The 2,500-nt window shown below is 35.6% G+C and overlaps 1 protein-coding gene across 2 annotated transcripts in view; it reads right to left on the bottom strand.

Moving 5' to 3' along the window:
* Positions 1-2,500, bottom strand: part of LOC122253627 (lysophosphatidylcholine acyltransferase 3 protein nessy) — a 34,822-nt gene that overhangs the window by 17,931 nt on the left and 14,391 nt on the right. For both annotated transcript variants that reach the window (XM_043016891.2, XM_043016892.2), the window contains exons 4-7: positions 2,302-2,417; positions 1,723-1,863; positions 1,462-1,602; positions 280-388 (exon numbers count right to left, since the gene is read on the bottom strand). In XM_043016891.2, coding sequence (XP_042872825.1) covers positions 280-388; positions 1,462-1,602; positions 1,723-1,863; positions 2,302-2,417 — 507 coding nt within the window. The remainder of the gene's footprint in view (positions 1-279; positions 389-1,461; positions 1,603-1,722; positions 1,864-2,301; positions 2,418-2,500) is intronic.

The following is a 2,500-nucleotide window of genomic DNA, read 5'->3' as shown; positions in this document are numbered from 1 at the left end:
TATCACTTGATCTTCTAATGGGCTAATGAATTCCTCCTCAATTGCTTGATATATAATACCAATAAAAATGTAGTAGAGTGCAAAAATATGAATTCATAGATTTCAGCATCTCTGTTCAGTATTTACCTATATATATAAAAAAAAAAAATGATTTAAAGACGAAAATCTCTTTCAAAAAGAAAAATAAACAGGAAAAAAAAAATCCTTACAACTATCTATGTGAAAGAGGTATTGACAGATTGAATGACATATAGAATGAAGTATATAAAAATAACTTACCTGACATGATACAAACTCCCTCAGCAATTAACCAGCAAGAGATGTACTTGTACAGGGTGATTTTGGCCCAGACTCCCACAACAATATGTCGCTTCCAGAAAGTAAGATCCTGTACATAAATAAGTATATATGAGCTGATCTGAACATTGTTAAACAATTTCAGTTTAGAATCAATATTGTCTCCTGCAGAAGCTCATCTCAATATTTAGAAAATTAACTCCTTCCTTGTACTTCTTAACCCATTCGCGCCGGTTGACGTGCTGACACGTGGTCGAAAAAAGCCCCGGACCCGGGTGACGTCCTGGCACGTGCTACATTTTCGGCCCGCGCGCCGGGAGGCCAGTAGCGACGTGCTGAAACGTCCGCATTAGAATGATAGATTATTCTTAGTACAATTCGATTTTCATACTTGATTTGTCTTAGCTACTTTAGTTTATCCTTCTAAATAGTAGAAAATGGGATATAACGTAATATGAATGACGTCTCAGGTACATACGTAATCTTGATTACGGCATGGTGATTTCTGTTTCTGATTTGTTGAATATGATGATCTGAGTCGAAAGGCTATCGTAAAATCAATTGTAATTGGCCGAGGAAAAAAAAAAAAAAAAAAAAAAAAAAAAAAATTATATAACATTTTTTTTTTGCCCCCCTAAAAGAAAATGACACTTGAAAAAACATTGCTGTTACTTGCATTCACTTGTATGCACATGTATGGTTGTTCATATTCTCTTTCTTTTCGTTTAGGAAGAAAAAAAAAAATTGAAAAAAAAACTATGTTTGTTACCTCACTAGAAGAATGCTTCCACTTCCCATTGGTATTACAACATAGGAGTAAAGAATATGGAAAAAGTTCAATAGAATAACACTAAAAAAACAGTGCTATAACATCTTTTTCGACTGATATACATCCTCTGAACATAGCACTACTTTCTACACATGATTACACTTTAGACGCAATCACGCAAACCATAAGGATAGGGTGGGTGAAAAACGCTCTGCGAGCGTCAGAGCGACCGCGCGCAGCGGGAAAACACCCCGGCACGAACGGTTGCGCGCTTGAAATCTTCCCGGCGTTATCGGGAGTAGGCGAAATTCCGCCCCGGCGTGAATGGGTTAATCAAATCATATCATATTCTACTATCAATAAATGAACATTATTCTTGGCAATAATCATCTTACATCATATTCAGCCGAGTTGATGAATGCATCTGGCAAATAGCTAATGCCAATTTGGTAAACTGCTAGGTAAATCAGGCCCAATCCTCCACGAAGCACGCCTGGGAGCAGACAAGGAGGTCGTTCGCTACCGACAAGAGTTCCCTGTTGAGAATGAAAAACATTAAAAATATATATATGGAAGTTTGACTGACAATTATCTTCCTTCCTTGATAAACAATAATCATCCTCTCCTAGTATCTAAAGAAGAAGGAGCCCACTTACATTGACAAAGTCCAGGTAACGTCTCATGGCGAACTGTGGCCCTACCATGAAGGAGGCAGGGAAGTATGTGTGTGCAGCAACTTCAAGTAAGGAAGGTCTAATGCTGAGAGCTGTTTTTTGCTGGTCATTAGATAACTTTGCCTGAAATTAACAGTACTATGAACAAATGTTTTTGCTGATTTAAATATTCAATATATATCAATGACTGAAATGACATAATTAAGTCTCACAGACACAATTCTAAGATATCAAAAGTAACATATTCTAAAAACAAAATTTGTTAAAGTAGTCATAAGGATGGTTGTTCACTCAATTTCTATCACAAACAGAAATATTTGATCATGAACACATCCTTCTATTTTATGCTCCTTCTCATCTTATTTCCTTAAATATGAATGCAAATCAAAACTGTATTCATTCAGATTACTCTTATTGTAAGTAAATGCCATTGTTTGGATACATAGCATTCTGGGGAAGTTGAAAGTTTGAAAATAATATGACATTCTCTTAAAATATTTTTAAAGCATTGTAAATAAACCAAATATAATATAAAATAAATATTCATATAGAAAGTCTTACTGGATCTTTTGTGCCATCATATACATCATAGGTGAGTGCTATGAGCCGCAAAGTCAGCACACAATGGGGCATACTCCACTTAATGTCATAGGTATCTGTTCCCGTCATGTAGTAACCTGGAATGTTAAGATGTCAGTTATCGTGAACCTCCTGTGAAAGTATTACAAATGTTAATAGGTCTTACGATAATTGTAAATGA

This window comes from Penaeus japonicus, unplaced genomic scaffold (assembly GCF_977035675.1).
Source record: "Penaeus japonicus unplaced genomic scaffold, GWHDUDI00000001_assembly GWHDUDI00000001, whole genome shotgun sequence".
Taxonomy (NCBI): Eukaryota; Metazoa; Arthropoda; class Malacostraca; order Decapoda; family Penaeidae; genus Penaeus; species Penaeus japonicus.
Note: the sequence above shows the minus strand (reverse complement) of the source record. Positions and strands in the feature narration are given on the sequence as shown.